The 16,949-nt window shown below is 45.1% G+C and overlaps 1 protein-coding gene across 1 annotated transcript in view; it reads right to left on the reverse strand.

Moving 5' to 3' along the window:
- GLRA1 (glycine receptor alpha 1) overlaps positions 1-16,949 on the reverse strand; it is a 67,976-nt gene that overhangs the window by 27,346 nt on the left and 23,681 nt on the right. Inside the window, 1 exon segment of the mRNA XM_030213418.1 lies at positions 618-841. Coding sequence (XP_030069278.1) covers positions 618-841 — 224 coding nt within the window.

Here is a 16,949-nt window from a genome sequence, read left to right on the forward strand (position 1 = left end):
GTTAGCACCTAACACAAAGCCAGCTATTTTGGGGGTGTTCCGGAGGCGGAATCAGCACTTGGCCAGTTTAGTGCCAATATTTCAGCAGTTAATCAGCCAAGGTAACTGCGTTAATAGGGCCTCATAAAAGTCAGTCCTATCTTTAGGCAGTTCGTCATAGCTGGTTAAGTTCTGAATATTGCACTTAACTAGCTTTGTGTTCACCAGACCATATACCTGTAAATTCAATGCCAGACCTGGACATGGTCCAGCATTGAATTTACGGGGATAATGCTGGTAGAAGTCAACAAAACGCTGAATGCTGCTGGCTGAATATCGAGCCCTAAGTTTCCACTAGCAATTCCGTTTTTCTTCAGAAATGTTTCTTCCTAACACTGTCGATTAGCATTGCTTCCTGAAATAACCCTCCTTAGCATAATTTTAACCTCATTTTAGCCACTCCAAATGTGCTGTATCTTTGTTTAAATGAATAGATATTGTTATTTCTTCTTTCTTCTCTGAAACTAAAGATGGCAGATCACTTTAGCCTTGTTATACAACTCTTTACCTTATACTTAACCAACAAATGCAAGCTACGCTCTACTTTCCCCCAGACTTACTTTCGCCTCCTAACTTACCTAATACTGTAGAGGACATTGCCATTCTTGAAAATGCGCAAGAGTTTGTTATCTGTGGTAATTTCATGAAAATGGGCCCCCTTTTCATTAGCAAAGAACAAGTCAGGTTTCCAGATGGAGTCCAACATAGAAGGGTCCAGGTCCAGTGAGTCATCGGGGTACTCACTGTATGCCAACCGGGGGTCATTCCATTGCTGCCTCAAGAAGATGTTCACCCTATAATCCTACAGTCAAAAGAAAAAGGAGAATTTGATTAACGTGAGAATGCAAACTAAAATGCGACATGCTGGTTCACAGCAAAGGTCCATTGAGTTTAGTATCCTGTCTTTGACAATGGACAATCTGAGTCACAATAAAGTACCTGGCAGATCCATATGGAGAGATCAAGGCCCTGTAGCTCATTCCAACCAACTGTGTTTATATCACATCACTACCTAAAGGAAAGTAGACCTTCCTGGTACTGTTGGAGAGGCAGTATACAGGAGACCCTCTCGTTCTAGCTTTCTAGAGGTTAAAAAGTGCATGTTTAATGATAAAAAATGATGGGCCAATATTCATAGGATTCATACGCCTACCTTTGATAGTTATGGTCATAAAATGGCCTCTGAAAATTTAGGCTTGAGTCCCTAAATTTATACTCAAAAGTTTATTATATTTCTAAATTTAGAAAGTGGGTAGCAAAAGGGGTGAATTTAGGGTACTGATAAAAAATTAGGAGCTTAACACTGATTTTTAGCACTAGGCTCATAAATTAGCCAAATAAATGACAGACTTAAATTTATAGATCAATACAAAATCTCAATACTGCTAATTTCTTACTAATTTCTTACTTTCAAAGTGTAACCTGATATGCTTAAAATCAATCCTTCACAGACCTCAGTGGTGACTTGTTTCACATCAGCTTTTGTATTGATCTGTTGAATGCTCCTGCTGGTGAGTTTTGACCTTGAAAAGTGAGGCTTAAATTTATAAGCATAGGGTCTGAACCTAACCTCAGATTTTCAATGCCAGGGCATGCATGGCTCCCGACATTGAATAATCGGGTATAAGTACATAAGTATTGCCATACTGAACTATTTTTATATGGTTACTTTAAGCATTTTGTCATTATTGAATGTTATTCATTACATTTGATCTCAAATACCTGAAATGAATTATATATCTATTTTCTTCTAATTTATTTTATATTTTCTGTACTTTAATTGCAATAATATTCTGTACTTCTCACTCCAGAAATGGCAATCGCCATTACGGTATATTGTAAGCCACATTGAGCCTGCAAAGAGGCGTGAAAATGTGGGATACAAATGCAGAAAATAAAATACTGGGACAGATCGAAGGTCTATCAAGCCCAGCATCCAGATCACAAGTACCTGGCAAGATCCCAAAACAGTACAATACATTTTATGCTGCTTATCGTAGAAATAAGCAGTGGATTTTCCCCAAGTCTATTTTAATAATGATCTATGGACTTTTCCTTAAGGAAGACATCCAAACCTTTTTCAAATCCTGCTAAGCTAACTGCTTTTACTACATTCTCTGAATACCAACACTAACCAGTTAAGTTGCAGCTCCACCCTAACTTAGAGGATAGTGTCATGTCCCCTACCTCAACGCAAGCGGCATCCTTGGGCTGCGCAGGGTCCCATTGACACTGTATATTCTTTCCTCTTTTTAGGTCTGTTACTAAGGGCTAGGCCTAAGGCCTGTACTGTCAGTTTGGTTCTCACATGTTAGCCTACTAACTCAGCATCTTGTGTAACAATCATTGCTTTCTCAGGAGCTGAGAACTGACACTTCATAACATTTGTTTGCAGCTGAGTATGTTTTTCTTATAGGGTGGATGTAACCTTGTAAGTTGCTAGGAGACAGGCTGAGGACACAGTGTGAGCCTAACATGTCCAGATTGTTTCATTTGGGGAGACAGAAAGAGAGACAGAACACAAGGGTATTGTTCTGACTGTGCACGCAGAACAGATAACTGACTAGCCAATAGGTACCGATTTTGCACGTGAACTCCCATCAGGAGAGACTGATAGAATACAGGAACAATCCATATATGGTATAAGGCAACCTAATGGTGCTAGTTTATGGGAAATCACATGATTTATGAGAAATGGAACTTGTAACAGAATATATGTGATGTCCGGGAGGTGTTAGCTGAGCAGTCCTTTGTCTTTCAGGAGGATGCACATTGCTGACTGACAACCTGCTCCAAGGGAGAGAACTATTATTTGTATTTTTGGCTCTGTGAGATGCTAATAAAAGGTAATTTACTGGCTGCGCCTAATGGAGTCTACGTTCTCTTCCTTATCTGTGTTTTCCTTCCCTGGGGGGGGGGGGGGGGGGGGGGGGCTAAGGGATACGCACACTTGACTGGCACAGCCTTGAGCCATATATGTGTGGTTCTTCTCTGGCTGCAGGCTCCTTGATTGCTTTGCTTCCATGCACCTGGCTCTGCTCTCTCTCTGCCTGGCTTCCAGGCTCCGTGATTGCTTTGCTTCCACCCATCTGGGTCTGCTCTTCCTCTGCCTGGCTTCCCTTGCTTCTCTCCTATTGACTTCTGGTTCCTCCTTCCCCTGCTCTTGTCCTATAGCTGTGCTCCTTCTCCCTGCTGATGTTAGACGCCAGCACTTTATCAGCTGAGCTCTCCCTAGACTTCTTGCTTCGGCTTCTATTTTGGTAGGTGTTACTTGCTCAGTAGTGTGCTTCTCCTCTACTTTGTTCTTTGTTACTGACTCTGCCTGTACCTGGATTACTCTTGTGTCTGCTGCCTGCCTACTGACCTTGCCTGTACCTGGATTACTCTTGTGTCTGCTGCCTGCCTACTGACTCTGCCTGTACCTGGATAGGGCTACCATATGTCCGGATTTACTTGGACATGTCCTCTTTTTGAGGGCATGTCCGGGCAACCGGGCAGGTTTTGCCAATCTGCCTGTTTGTCCGGATTTCTGGACAAACAGGCAGTCTGGTGGGTGGGCCGTCCTATAGGATGGCCCGCCCACCAGCCTGTCTGTTTGTCCAGAAATCCGGACAAATGGGCAGATTGCTAGCCTCCCCTCCCCTTACTTACTAGTGCCCTGGTGGTCTAGTGACCTCTTCTGCCTTTGGGGCAGGAAAGAGCCCCCTCTTTCCTGCCCGGAGCGCTGTCCTGCATGTATCCTTCCTGTTGCTGATCCTCGGCGCTGATTCAAAATTGCCGCTGACAGTTGAAGTGACCTCGCGAGACTTCAACTCTCGGCGGCCATTTTGAATCAGTGCTGAGGATCAGCAACAGGAAGGATGAATGCAGGGCAGCGCTCCGGGCAGGAAAGAGGGGGCTCTTTCCTGCCCCGAAGAGGTCACTAGACCACCAGGGCAGTAGTAAGGTAAGGGGTGGGAGTGATGGGGAAGGGGGGGGGGACAGGGTATGTGACGGGGGAGGGGAAAATCTGAATAGGGCGGAGCGAGGGTGTGACAGGGGGCAGAGGGTGTGAAAGGGGGCAGGGTGTGATGTGGGGGCAGGGCATGTGTCCTCCTTTTTGGGGGACAAAATATGGTAACCCTATACCTGGATTACTCTCGTGTCTGCTGCCTGCCTACTGACCTTGCCTGTACCTGGATTACTCTCGTGCCTGCTGCCTGCTGCCTGCCTACTGACTCTGCCTGTACCTGGATTACTCTCGTGTCTGCTGCCTGCCTACTGACTCTGCCTATACCTGGATTACTCTCGTGACAGAATTTTCTGGTTTATATTCTTCTAGAATGACTCATGGTTGTCAGAATACACCTGACATTAGTTAAGGGAAGACACCGAGTGCAGGTGATTTTTTCCGAAGGACCATTGAGACTCACAGCTTTCCAGCTGCATAATGCATGTCTGTACATCCATAGGGAAATTTTTCAAATCCATAGGACAAGCCAGAATAAGGGTGATCCTAGCCTGCCAGAATAAGGGTGATCCTAGCCTGCCTACTGGCTCTGCCTGCACCTGGATCACTCTCTTGCTTGCTGTCTGTCTGGCTGCCACGTTCATCACCCCGCTTCCTGCTCCATCTTGTAAGCCCTGCAGGCCGCCCGCACCTAGGGGCTCAACCTCTGAGAAACAGCAGTCAGCGCAGGTTAAATCCGGGGTTGCCCGGCCGCCAAGCAGAACCTGGTCAAGTACCGGGCTCGGCAGCACTCTACTTGGTACAAGAACTCACAGATCTGACAGATAGCCGGTTAGCGGGGATCTTAAGCAGAAGTACCCAGTTAAATGCTGCTGAATATTGGTGGCCAGTCAGCTCAGCGGGGATTTAACCAGGTAAGAGCCTCTCCTGCCTGTTTAAATCCTTTTGAATATTGACCCCATAAATTTAAGCTCTTAAATTAAGATGAATTTTCTGCTAAAAGTTTTGGCTGAAAATAGATCACAAATAATAGGAGGTTAACTTAGGAGCTTTTTCTGAATATTGGGTCAGATCTGTGCGCAAATCAAAATTAGTGCCAATTAATGTCAATAATTGCTTGTTAACAACCAATTATTGATTGTTAATGGCTCATTAATTAGCGCATGGATCTCAGGATCATGTGCACATTTGGCTGCTATTTATAGAATCCAGGAGTTTATGATTTACTTTTATTTTTTGGCAAGGTCATCTTTTGTTCATTTCGTGTTTCAGACCTGCAGGAATGCCAATTCCTAAAAAGCTAGTAAATGCATTAAATTAGTCTTATTCAAAGTAGAGACCTGCACAGGAATGGGGTTCACAGGAATCCTGCAGAGTTTGCGGAAATCTCATAGGAATTCCCTCCAGAGCTGCGGGACAATCACGAGGACAGAAGGAGTTCTGCAGGGCTCCTATGGGGATGAAAGCAGTTCCTCTGGGGTCCCTTTGGAAGTGTAAACTGCACCGGCCCCAGCCTCTCACCTACCAAGTTTTTTTGAGTGCAGCCTCCCACTCCTCCTTCTCGCTTTAACAGCATAGATGCGCAAAGCCTTCCATTAACTCTCTCATGCTCCCGGGCTGATGCGCAGGCCTCAGCTCTGGCACAGGCACCAGCATCAAAGGTCACCTGATCTACTGGTGAATGCATGTGGTGCAGGGCCGCTGAGAGACTAAGCTGGGTTTGGGGCAAGGTCGCCCCCGGGGCCACCTCTGCTGCCACCCCCGGGGCCGCCACCCCCCAATCCCTACCGTTGTTGCCTCCCTCTCCTGCTCTCAGGCCGCCGGCGCCGCAGTCCTCAGTCTCCACCCACCCACCCCCAGCCCTGTCGACAGCCCCCCTCCGTCCGCCACTGTGACCGGGCCCCCTGCATTCAAATCGGCAGCGCCTCACCTCCGTGTGAAAGCGGCAGATCACCTCCATCGGGCTTTCCCTCACTGTGTCCTGCCCTCGTCTGATGTAACTTCCTGTTTCCACAAGGGCGGGGCACAGTGAGGGAGGGCCCGAAGGGAGGTGATTTGCTGCTTTTACACGGAGGTGAGGCGCTGCTGATTTGAATGCAGGGGGCCCGGTCATGGTGGCGGATGGAGGGGGCTGTCGATGGAACTGAGGGTGGCCAGGTGAGACTGGGGACTGCAGCCCCGGCGGCCTGGGAGCAGGAGAAGGAGAGAGACACCGGCGCCGGACCCCCCTTGGAGGCCCGGACCTGGGGAATTTTGTCCCCCCTGCCCCCCCTCTCGGCGGCCCTGGTGTGGTGACCTCTCAGCATACAGCGCCAGTGAATCAGAAACGAGACTTCCATGTGCGCGCCAGAGTGTTCCAAGTTCCAACTTCCGTCTCTTCCATGCCTGCAGTGTGGTTCGAACCCAGAGAGAGACTGAGAGCCAACAGAAATTTTTTTAGGGACCATTAAATTCTTATGGGGATGAGTGGAGATGGTTTAAATTCTTGTTGGGATAGGAAAGGTTAGAGCAGGGACAGGTTAGATTTCTATCCTCGTGCAACCCTCTAATACAAAGGTATCAGCTTATATTATTATTATTACTTTTCTTTGTCAACCTTTATTTCCATGAAAGAATGGAATGACTGTTTTATTGATTTCCCTTCAATTTCTGTAATAGCTCTTGTATCACGGGATTTCCTGATATGTTACAAAAGAGACTGTTAATTTTATTCCTACCACAAGAACAACAACAAATAGGGAGCAATGAAGACAGAAATCCCACAGACCAGTAATGAAAGGTGAGAAAATCTGTGGATAGATAAAAATTAACCCACATCAAATCCAAACAGCAGTTTTAAATTCACAAAGAAGGTCACCGAAAATTATTCAAAGGAACAATGAGTAAACTATAAACCTTGAAGTTCAGCACAATAAATACCTAAAGATACAAAAAGCTAGAGAATCACAACACGTTAGTTACCAAAGCAACCAGTCACCCCTGGAGCTACCTGCCATGGAAGAATGAACAGTAAATATGATTACATCTCTCTGGAGATTTAAGCCCTTATTTTAGAAGCTCTATTCATGGTTTAGACATCTGAAAACAGGCATTTAGACATCTATATTGCATGGACATTCAAATCCCAATTTTATAAAGACAGAATATGGGTGTCTAAAACTGCAGGAAATCCTTATGGCGAGGGGGTGTGGTCTGGGCTTGTTTTGGGCAGGATTAAGGAGGGACCAAAATATGGACGTCCAACTCCGACTTCAGAAGGTGAAGGGACATCTATGTCCAAAAAAGGTGGACATCGTTATTTAGACCTAGTACTTGGCATGTCAGTGTTACAGAATGGTGCTGTGTGAGTGGCTATTTACTGGAGGGACTAAGGCAAGTCACCTCCTTAACGCCACAGTGGTTGCTGTCCCTCTTCCTCCGCCAAATGTGAAACTGGCAAGGGATACTGAGCTCTATGACAGCTTCAGAACTATGGACTTCATGTTACTCATTTTTTTCCAATGAACCCCTTATCAGACCTTTATGCTGAGGGGAGAAGTAGTCTTAACGGTTAAAACACTAGACTAAGATTCAGAAGACCTTGGTTTAAATCCCACCATGGCTCTTTGTGATTTTTTAAAATTTGTGAGCCCTTCAGGGACAGAAAATATTGACTGTACCTGCATGTACAAGAACCTGCAAGCTTGAAGGCTATTGAAGCGGTGTACATTCAGATACAATAGATATTTTTTTGCAGGTGCCGCATGCTAAAGGGAATATTAGCAAATGACCTGCAAAAATTTTAAAAAAATAAAAAAATCCACTTTAATACCTTGATAAATCTGATTAGCGCTGGACATGCCTACTCTTTGGCACCAAACACACTCCGTCTCCCAGCAGTAAAAAACAAAAAGTATTTTTAGCATGTGGGAAGCCTGAGCGTGCCCTGCGGTAGTGGTTTTTAACCTGTGGTAGGCGTGCATTAATTTTTACCGCAGCTTAGTAAAAGTGCCCATAGGTATGCATATGTTGGGCAGATTGGATAGAACATACAGGTCTTTATCTGCTCGTGGGTTTTCAGTGTTCCTCTGCTTCGGCAGGCTCTCATTGGTCTTTACCTGCTGTCATCTGCTATGTTACGAGGCAGAATATGGGTAGGGCATGGGAGGGGTTACCTCTTATGCACATTAATTACTTAAGGGCCCTTTTAGTAAGCCATGGCCAAAAGTGACCTGCAGCAGTGCGAGTGCATCTGTTGGGTGTGTACCAGGCCAGTTTTTACCACATCCTGGAAAAAGGGCCCTTTTCTAAAGGGGCCAGAAAATGGACGTGCGGCAAAATAAAAACCAGCGCGCATCCATTTTCGCTCTGACCCCTTACTGCGCACACCCACTGCTGTTTACTGCCGGGTAATTGCCACATGTTTTTGATGCACGCCAAATTCAGAATTACTGTCTGGGGCGCGCAGTAGCCGGACAGTAATATCGATTTGGAGCATGCTTCATGAGCGTAGGCCCTTTACGCACCTTTGTAAAAGGGCCTCTAAGTTATCTGCATCCTTGCTGCATTTAGGTGACCAGAGTATGCCAAGTCAATGGCTGGTGTAACTGTTGGGCCTGACTGTATGCGGAAATTCACAGTTGGCAGATTTCAGGTATCAGCGCTGCTTTATCCACTGGAAAAACTGACACAAAATCTCAGGACGCTTTGGGACTACAACAAGGAAAGCAGACCAGACCCAACATCCTCCTAATCCAAAGAAGAAGGGATACTTTCGAAAAGGAGTGGCCTAGTGGTTAGAGTGGTGGACTTTGGTCCTGGGGAACTGAGGAACTGAGTTTGATTCCCACTTCAGGCACAGGCAGCTCCCTGTGACTCTAGGCAAGTCACTTAACCCTCCATTGCCCCATGTAAGTCGCATTGAGCCTACCATGAGTGGGAAAGCGCGGGGTACAGATGTAACAAAAAAAATCATCAAAAAATGTATTGAGTCCAATTAAAAAAAAGGTATCATCTTATTTCTTTTCATTGTCTTGTTTTATTTCTATTTATTATCCTAATAGACCAGAAATCCTATGGTCACTTCAAATTGTGAGGTCCTAGAGCTGGACCATCCCAAATTGTAAACTCAGTCTACAAAGTCTATAAAGATAAAAGCCCTGCATGGGGTGAAGGAAGAAAAACAATCATTGAAACATATAAACAGCAGCGAGCACTACAGTAACAGCACCTGAACAAGCTGCTAGCATCGATTTTTGCCCTCTCGCTCTCTTTTTATAAAGATCGGGAGTGGTTGCAGTCAGGGGAAATCAATGTAATTGGTCTAATAAACAGAAAGTGCACACTTGCACATACAACAAACCAAAAAAGGGGATGGTTATTATTATTTTTATTAATGTTGCTTATTCAGCCAACAGTGATACAAAGCATCTGGGTAAGATCTGCTTTGGAATCAGTTCCATGCACAAGCTTAAGGTCTTCACCGAAAGAGAACACCTTGCAGCTGGCTGCGCTGTCCAGCTGTTTCAAACTGGTGCACCTTTGTGATAGTGAACATTTGACATACATGCCATCAAGACTTCTGTCAGTGAAATTCAACTAAACGAGTGGGGATCTAGTGGCTATCAATGTTTAAAAAGTACACAGCATTTACATAAATGGAAGAGAAAATATCTATACATAAAACATTAATCAAACATATAAATGGCAAGTGACCAACTCACCTGCAAATGTGCAGTAGAGACTTCCCTCTCTGTCCCGCCCTCGCGTCAAGACGTGATGACGTCAGAGGGTGGAACAGAGAGGGAAACGGAGTCGGACTGTCGGACGCTGCCGCTGCAGCTGGAGCCTGGAAACGAACATCGCGCGCACCAACCTCCCCCTCCCCCCATCCCCGCCACCGCTCCCGCCCCCTCCGTATCAGGCCCCCTGCACTGACCTGACAGCACCTCTCACCTCCGTGTGGAAGCGCTGCAGGCAGCAGAACAATCTGCTGCTGCCTGCAGCGCTTTCACACTGAGGTGACAGGCGCTGTCAGGTCAGTGCAAGGGGCCCGGCACGGAGGGGGGAGGGAGCGGCGGCGAGGAGGGTAGCTGGAAATCTCGCCCGTTTTAACGGGCTTAACGGCTAGTAGAACTATAAAACAATAAATAAACCACTCACCTATTAAAACCATACACACTATATATAGTGATGAAATCAGGGCCGACTAAGTGCATTCTATAATTTAGGCACAGATTATAGAATACGCTTAGTTGATAGCAAAGGACTGAAATACAAAACAACTTACGCATCCGGCTTCTCCTACATAAGCGCAAAACTATGGAATGGCCTCCCAAAAGCTGTGAAAACAATCCACGACCACCTGAACTTCAGGAAATCACTAAAAACCAACCTCTTCAAAACGGCCTACCCCAACGACCCCACGTAACCTCTTCACCCAGCAACACGGCATGACTATAATTGTACTGGACAACACGCAATCTTCATCCCTTCTAACCCTCCACTTATACCTCATACGATCACTATACAACCTGTATTTGTTATCAACCGCCTGAGCAAACGCCTTTGACGGTACTATGTAAGCCACATTGAGCCTGCAAATAGGTGGGAAAATGTGGGGTACAAATGCAACAAATAAAATAAATAAATAAATAAATAAATAAATAAATCTGTGCACATCCATTTACACCATTGAAAACTTGGTGTCATTCCCTGCGTGCAGATTTAGGCGTACTAGGACATATTCTATAACTAGGTATGTAAATTTTGGAACGCCCATTTCCCCGCCCATAACCACATCCCTTTTTGCCTGCGTGAGTAAGAATTTCGGTGCACATCTTTACAGAATACGCTGAGGGGCCCTTTTACTAAGGCATGCCCAAAAGTGGCCTGCGCTGGTGTAGGCATGTGATTTGTATGCACGCTGGTCCATTTCCTGAGCATGCCTGGAAAAAAGGGATTTTTTGTATTGTGCCGGTAAATGGATGTGCGCAGTAAAATGAAAACCAGCGCATGTCCATTTTCGGCCTGAGATCTTAACACCACCTATTGACTTAGCAGTAAGTTTTCACATGCTAAGTGTCCAGCGCGCGTCAACTGCTGATTACTGCTGGGTAAGTGCCCCACGGTAGAAAACAGAAAACATTTTCTACCGTGTGTTTTGGAGTGGAGTGGAGGAGTGGCCTAGTGGTTAGGGTGGTGGACTCTGGTCCTGGGGAACTGAGGAACTGAGTTCAATTCCCACTTCAGGCACAGGCAGCTCCTTGTGACTCTGGGCAAGTCACTTAACCCTCCATTGCCCCATGTAAGCCGCATTGAGCCTGCCATGAGTGGGAAAGCGTGGGGTACAAATGTAACTAAAATAAAATAAAAAATACACTTCAAAAATGGAATTACCACCCAGATATTGTGGTAGCCAGGTGGTAGTGTCAATTTCATGTGCATTCGATGAACATAGGCACTTACGTGCCTTAGTGAAAGGGTCCCTTAGTGAGTTGTGTGCCTAATCAGTGCCAATTAGTGCTCATTATTGCTTGTTAAGTGCTGATATCAGTGCTCATTAGCTTGTTAAGCTAATTAAGTTACACACAGTGTTATAGAATCCGTGCCAATTTTGGTGCCTAAATCGAAGTGCACTATATAGAATCTGAGAGAAACTGACTAAAACTACCATTTAAAACCCAACATGGCTACTTTTCAGCATAACATCTGTCACAAGGGTATAAATAAAATATTATTTATTTATTTATTTATCTATTTATAATCCGCTCTGTCTTAAAAATATAGGCAGATTACAAATGAAGCATACACAATAAAAGGTAATAATCGGAATATAATTTAAAATATAAAATAATGTGAAATATCATTCAGTGCTGGAGAAGAAAAAGGAAAAAAGAGAAGGAGGTAACAGTCAACTAATGAAAACCAAGGGGTCCTAAGAAACTCTAAAGGAAGCTCTACAAAGATTTTAGAGGTCCACTCACCCAGACTGTAAAGCGGAGTTCCAAATACCTAGCCTGGCTTTTTGAGCACAAGCTCCAATAGGTTTGAGATCCTAATAATTTTGTATTCTTTTTATATTCTTTATCTTAATGGCTGACACGTGGAGGGGCATTTTCGATATGACGTTTAAGTCCGACTTTGGACATCTTGCAAACGTTTCAAAGTCAAATAGGAAATATGGCCATGGTTGAAACAGAAAAACATTTATCTTTTTGTTTTGAAAATAGCTACTTGCATTTTCAAGAAACAAAAAACAAGTGAAAAACTCACAAAATCAAGCCATTGGGATGTAGGAGTCAGCATTCTTAGTAGACTGACCAAAGAGACATCCCAGCAGAGCAATGGAGCACCTTAGGGAGCACTGCAGTGGACTTCAAATAAAAGCTCCCAGGTACACATCTCACTGTTAACCCCTTCTATGGTGTGCTAAGCCCTCCAAAATCCACCAAAAACCTACTGTACCCAACTGTACCCCATTATAATAGCCTATATGTGGGTATAGTGGATTTTTGGTGAGTGTGGGATGGTTCACAATTTCCACTACAAGTGTAATAGGTAGAATGGGATATGGGCCTGCACTGCTCCGACCACCAGACTACTCCAGGGACCTACTTGCTGCTATAATAGAACTGACTATAGCATCTGATGCTGTCATAGAGCCAAGTATGTACTGTTTCTTTTACATCTTTTTTGGGGGTGGGAGGAGGTTAGTTACCACTGGGGGGGTAAGGGAGGGGGGTCATGCCTTAATCCCTCCAGTGGTTATCTGGTCATTTAGGGCACCTTTTTGTGCCTTATTTGTTCTAAAAGCAGGTTTATACAAAAACGTTTAGATTGTAGACACAGACGTTTTTATGTTGCTCCATTATGGTGGAAAAATGTCCCAAGTGTTGGCAATGCCCAAACCCCGCCCTTGACACGCCAACACCATGCCCCCTTGTGATTTGAACATACTGCTGATGAACTGCATACCAAAACGTTTAAATAATGAGGTTTGAAAATACTGATTTGAATGTTTTGGCAAGAAAAATGTCCAAATGCTGCTTTGTGACATTTTAAAAATGTTTTTCTGTTTCAGAAATGAGCCTTATACTCTGACTTACTCTTTATATAATTGTTTTAGACTTTAGGTGTCTAATACACCTGTGTACAAGGAAACTGACTAGACATATGGCCTCAACATTAAAGCTTGGGAGAGCAGACCTTGTCATATGGGGTTTTAAGTTGTGGTTATGGTCAATTTGTGTGTGGTTTGTTCTTGTTATGAGGATTCCCTGTTTTATGTACTTTGGTTTGATATTCACACATAGGGATGGTGCTATGGCTTTTGATGCCACAGATAAAGTTCTCAGCTTTGTGGAAGATGTCGTGAATGATTACTTAAGGCTCCATATCTCTTTTCAGATGACACAGTGGACAGGGTGACGAATGGGTTGAGTTGGTACAGTAAGTGACAGCCAAATTAGGATGGATCTGCACAACCCAGAGAATACCCTGAGGATTACAGACCCTGAAGGAACCATAAACGTTTATCAATGATAAGGAATTCATTAGAGAGTGGAACGCTATCCTTAATAAATGTTCTTTATATCTAATGATTTTGTTAATTGATTAGCTGAACAAGGACCCAGTAATATAAAGGTTAACTTTACCCCTTGAAAGCAGATAAGTTATATGGTTTTCCTTAAAGACTGATAATAAGATGAAAGTGTTTAAGAAAGAGTGAAAAAGATTACATTAAAAAAGTTTAAAAGAGATGAGGATGACTATAAGAAGGGTTTTGCATACCTGTAGATGAAACCTAGAAAAAGTAATACCCTTAAGGATACCATTCAAGAAAGGAATTTAAAACCACTACTGTTGAATTTAAGTGATGGCAGTGAGGACATCCTGGGCGGAGAAAGTAGTAGGAAGAGATCTAGACCTGCTTCTGGCCCAGGATCTTTCTGTTTACCCCTCTTACTCTTTCACCAGGCACGGCATATTCTTTTTTTATGGGATCAATCGTGGACCAAGCATCTAGATTAGAACCAACAGGAAAGAGGAGGGAAGGCAACAGGAAATCAAGGTTATCCCACAAGGGGGAGAAGATGCCACTGTAGACAAGTGAAAAGCAATCCTATAACTGAGTGCCCATATTTATGAACTAAGGGACCCTTTTACAAAGGCGGGAAGGTGCCTACATGCATCCAACGTGCGTCAATTTGGAACTATCGCCCGGCTACTGCATGCCCTGGGTGGTAATTCTATTTTTTATGCACGTCCAACACGTATGTTGGAAAATAGTTTTTATTTTCTGCTTCATGGCGCTAACTGGGCGGTAATCGTCAGTGTGCTTACACTGACGATTACCGCCCGGTAAACACGTCAGACCTTGCTGCTAAGTGAATGGGTAGCGGTACTGTCTCAGGCCCAAAATGGACATAAGCCAATTTTTATTTTGACGCATGTCCATTTTCGGCCAAAAAAGGCCTTTTTTACAGGCGCGCTGAAAAATGGACCTGCATGCGTCCAAAACACGCACTTACACTAGTGCAGGCCATTTTTTCAGTGCACCTTAGTACAAGGACCCCTAATTTTGCACATAAATGTGCAGAATACCGGTGCTTTTGTGGGTAAGTGTACACAGCACTTATGTGTGTAAGTGGCAGCACTATTCTGTAAGAACGTACATATATGGTTACTGCATACATGCCAGGGGGCATTCACAAAGATGGAACATGGGAGGGTCATGAATGGTGCTTCACTTATGTCTGCTACTTACAGAATACTGTAAGTTACACACACTTTTGCCACGTTTAGGTGCCCACAGCTATGCCAGCTGTATGGCTAGCATGTAAATATAAGGCACACTGATATTGCGGTTATGCTGGTATTCTGTTAGGGAATCTGGCACCCAGAAGCCATCTAATATAATAATTTGCTCCTGCAACGTTCCAATGCTTCTCACTGCGTTCGTAACCATCTCCTGACGTCACTCTCCCGCAGTAGAACCTGCTTGCCTGACGTCAGGAGATGTTAGTACTCGAAGCAGGGAGGCAGGAAGCGCCCGACCAAAAGAACCGAGAGAGGGCTGAGACGTTGATCTCGAGGACGCTTCTGTCAATTTCCTCCCTGCCCTCCCCTTCTGAGTTGCAGGACGCCCCCCTTCAAGTTGCAGGACGCCCCCTCCCCTTCAAGTTGCAGGACGCCCCTCCCTCTCTCCTTCCACTCCCCTCTGAGTTCCACGCCCCCCTGTCCTCCGAGTTCCACACCCCCCTGCCTCCCTCCCTCGAAGTGCAAGCAGGACCTGTCCTCCGGCAGCCCCTCGCCTTCCTGCGTGCCGGCTGTAATTTAAAAATTGTTACCTCGGGGTTTGGTGTCAGCACTGAAGGTGAGCGGAGCTTCACACTGCCTTCCCATTTGTCTGAGCTTTGCCTCTGGTCCTGCCCTTCTGTTAACAGGAAATGAGGGCGAGACCAGAGGCACAGCTCAGACAGATGGGAAGGCAGTCTGTAGCACTGCTCGCCTTCAATGCTGATGCTGGACCCCGAGGTAACAATTTTTAAATTACAGCCAGCACGCAGGAAGGTGAGGGGTTGCCGGAGGACAGCTCCTGCTTGCACTTCGAGGGAGGGAGGCGCGGGGGTGTTGAACTCGGAGGGGAGTGGAAGGAGGGAGGGAGGGGCATCCTGCAACTTGAAGGGGAGGGGGGGCATCCTGCAGCTTGAAGGGGAGGGGGCCATGGAACTCGAAGGGCAGGGGAGGGATGTCCTGCAACTCGAAGGGAAGGGGGGCCTGGAACTTGGAGGAGACAGAGGGAGGGAGGGAGGGGGGCTGGAACTTGGGTGGCAGAGAGGGACAGAGGAAGGGAGGGGGCCATGGAACTCTGAAGGGAGGGGGCTGGAACTCAGACGACAGACAGGGAGAGAGGGAGGGAGAGAGGGAGGTAGGGAGGGGGGCGTGGAACCTTGCTAGCGCCCGTTTCATTCCTCTATGAAATGGGCCTCTTTTACTAGTTATGAAATAAGCTTTCACTGCACAGTATTGGAGTGCCTAAAAGGAAGCACCCACTTAAAGATTTACCCCCATAGTGAAGCAGGGCTGTCCATTATCAGCCTTTTATGAACTCTCTGAGCAAAGCAAAGATTGGTACAGAAGGATCTGTCATATTTATTTATTTATTTATTTTATTCATTGTGGACATTTGATATACGGCACGAAGACCTAGAAAAAAAGGCAACTAGGCAGTTTACATTATAAACTGAAATTCATATTAAAAGAAAGCAGAGCTTACAAAAAGACAACTAAACAACAATAAAATGTAGTAATATACAAACAAAAGGTCTTTAAAAGAAACAGATAAGTTACAGGTTAATTAGAGCAGGAATGGTAACAGAGGAGGAGAGAAGCATGTGGAAAAGAGGTGGGTTTTGAGGGCCTGTTTAGACATTTGGAGAGAGGTCTGATTCCTAATGAAAAGGGGCATGTTATTCCAGAGCTTCGGACCGATATAACTGAAGGCAGTGTCACGGGAGGAAGAGAGATGGATTTGTGTTGGAGATGAAAGAACTAGAAGGTTGTTATCAAGAGAGTGAAAGCATCAAAGGTGTGTGTAGGGGATAAGAAAGTTATGGAGATAGGCAGGAGCAGTAGAGGTTCTTAACTTGTAAACCAGAAGCAGGATCTTGTATGTGATATCGGCAGAGACAGGTAACCAACGTTCAGAGCAGAGGAGGAGGGTGACATGATCAAAACGATGGGAATTGTGGAGAAGTTTAACTGCTGTTGACTGAACTAACTGAAGAAGTACTTGAGAGAAGTAAGAGGAAGGCTGGCATAAAGAGAATTACAGTAGACGAGGTTGGGAGATAATGAGCTAAAATAAGAGGACAAAGATATGTAATAGAGAGGAAAGGGCACATAGAGCAAACACGGTGGAGAGCAAAGAAGGAGTGTAATACAGAGTCAATTTGAGGTTTGTACGTGAGGAAGGAAT

The sequence above is a fragment of the Microcaecilia unicolor genome, chromosome 8 (assembly GCF_901765095.1).
Source record: "Microcaecilia unicolor chromosome 8, aMicUni1.1, whole genome shotgun sequence".
NCBI lineage: Eukaryota > Metazoa > Chordata > Amphibia > Gymnophiona > Siphonopidae > Microcaecilia > Microcaecilia unicolor.